The sequence below is a fragment of the Lepidothrix coronata genome, unplaced genomic scaffold, assembly GCF_001604755.1.
Source record: "Lepidothrix coronata isolate B3197 unplaced genomic scaffold, Lepidothrix_coronata-1.0 Scaffold504, whole genome shotgun sequence".
Classification (NCBI taxonomy): Eukaryota; Metazoa; Chordata; class Aves; order Passeriformes; family Pipridae; genus Lepidothrix; species Lepidothrix coronata.
In genome coordinates, this window is record NW_016690684.1 from 11,227 (window position 1) to 12,950 (window position 1,724).

The 1,724-nt window shown below is 50.1% G+C and overlaps 1 protein-coding gene across 1 annotated transcript in view; it reads right to left on the minus strand.

The window, feature by feature from the left end:
* Window positions 1-1,349: 1,349 nt before the first annotated feature.
* The window catches only part of LOC108510144 (homeobox protein Hox-C4-like), a 4,006-nt gene continuing 3,631 nt past the window's right edge, over window positions 1,350-1,724 (minus strand). The window contains 1 exon segment of the mRNA XM_017839830.1: window positions 1,350-1,702. Within this exon segment, the coding sequence (XP_017695319.1) occupies window positions 1,350-1,702 (353 nt within the window).

The following is a 1,724-nucleotide window of genomic DNA, read 5'->3' on the forward strand; positions in this document are numbered from 1 at the left end:
AACCCGGGGGATTTCCCGCGGGGGCTGGAAAAGAAAATAAGAATAAAAAAAAAAAAAGAGGCGCGACTGGAAGCTCCTCCGGCCTGAAAGCCCCGATTCCCCCTTTTATTTGGGTTTGTTTGGGTTGTTGTTTTTTCTTTTTAGCCCCGTATTTACAGGTTGGGAGGGTCCGAGGTTTAAAGGCGCTTTGGCCGGGCCGTGATGTCACAAAAATGTGGAGTTGGGAGTTCTCTTTAAGCTCGGCTCAAACTGAACTTAAGCAGCAGCTGGTGCACATGGCTCCCACCGCACATTGTCCCAGCGTTTTCTTAGCCTGATTATTGCTATTATCATTATTATTATTATTACCATTAATTTGGGGCGGGCTGGGAGGGAGAGAAGGGGTGGAGGGGGGGGGAGAGGGAGGATAAAATAAGGCACCAGACGTAAAAGTAAAACTAATTCACACTGACCGGTTTATTGAACACTGGGACCGTCACAGACACACTAAAACTCTTTATTGCAAGTTTACAACGAGAGCATGGGGAAAAAAATCAGTCCAAGAACACAAATAACCACGACAAAAAACCCTAAACTACGGACTTCTGAAAACCTTCTGCCGCCTTTTTTTTTAATGTATTTTTAAATAGGTCTCTCTTTTCTCTCTCTCCCTCGCTCGCTCCCCTTTTCCTTCTCGGTTCCTCGGCACAGACTCGTCCACCCCCCTGTGCTCTTTCTTTTTGTTCGTCTTCCCCCCCGCCCCAATCCTGATTTTTAAGATTTGTTTTCCCCCCCTCTCCGCGCCGCTACAAAAGAACTTCGGGGCTCCCACACTCGTCGTGCATTTGCAACGCGGAGAGGGGGGGAAAAACCACCTACATTCGCCTTTTTTTTTATGATTTTATTGTTGTTATTTGCTCGTTTTCTGCCGTCAAGATTATCGGCGTTGCTTCACGAAATTCGCCCGAGAGAACATCTCCCTCTTCCTTCCCCCCCCCCCCCCTCCCCATCCCCCCCTCCCCACCCCCGGCTTTAAAAAATAAATAAAACCCCTGAAAGGGCGTTAAAAAGGAAAAAACCCACCCTGCAGGTGCAGACACCTGGCCTCATGCTATCTGACATGCATCTAAAGGGCCGTCGCTTGGTTTTGTTTTTGTTTTTTTTAATATATACTCACGGGGGGAGGAAAAATAATAATAATAATAATAATTATCATTATTAGAATAAAAAAAAAAAACTACGAGGGGTGGGGGGAAGAAGGGAGGAGGGGAGGGCGGGGAGGGGGGGAAAAGAACCAAAATATATATATATCTATATATATTAGATTCTATAAATAAAGCCGAGTCCCTGGAGCGCGGGGCCGGGGGGTTTTATAACCTGGTGATATCCTCGGCGCGGGGGTCCGGGGTGGGCACCGGGGGCAGCTCCTCGCCCGCGGCCGAGCTCGCCGGGGCCGCGGGGGCGGTGGGCGCGCTGGGCACGGCGGCCGCTGCCCGCACCTTGGTGTTGGGCAGCCTGTGGTCTTTTTTCCATTTCATCCTCCTGTTCTGAAACCAGATTTTGATCTGTCGCTCCGAGAGGCAAAGCGAGTGCGCGATCTCGATGCGGCGCCGCCGGGTCAGGTACCTGTTATAGTGAAACTCCTTCTCCAGCTCCAAAACCTGCTGCCTGGTGTAGGCTGTCCTGGATCGCTTGGGTTCGCCTCCATTGTAATTGGGATTCACTGGAAAGGAGGGGAAGGAAAA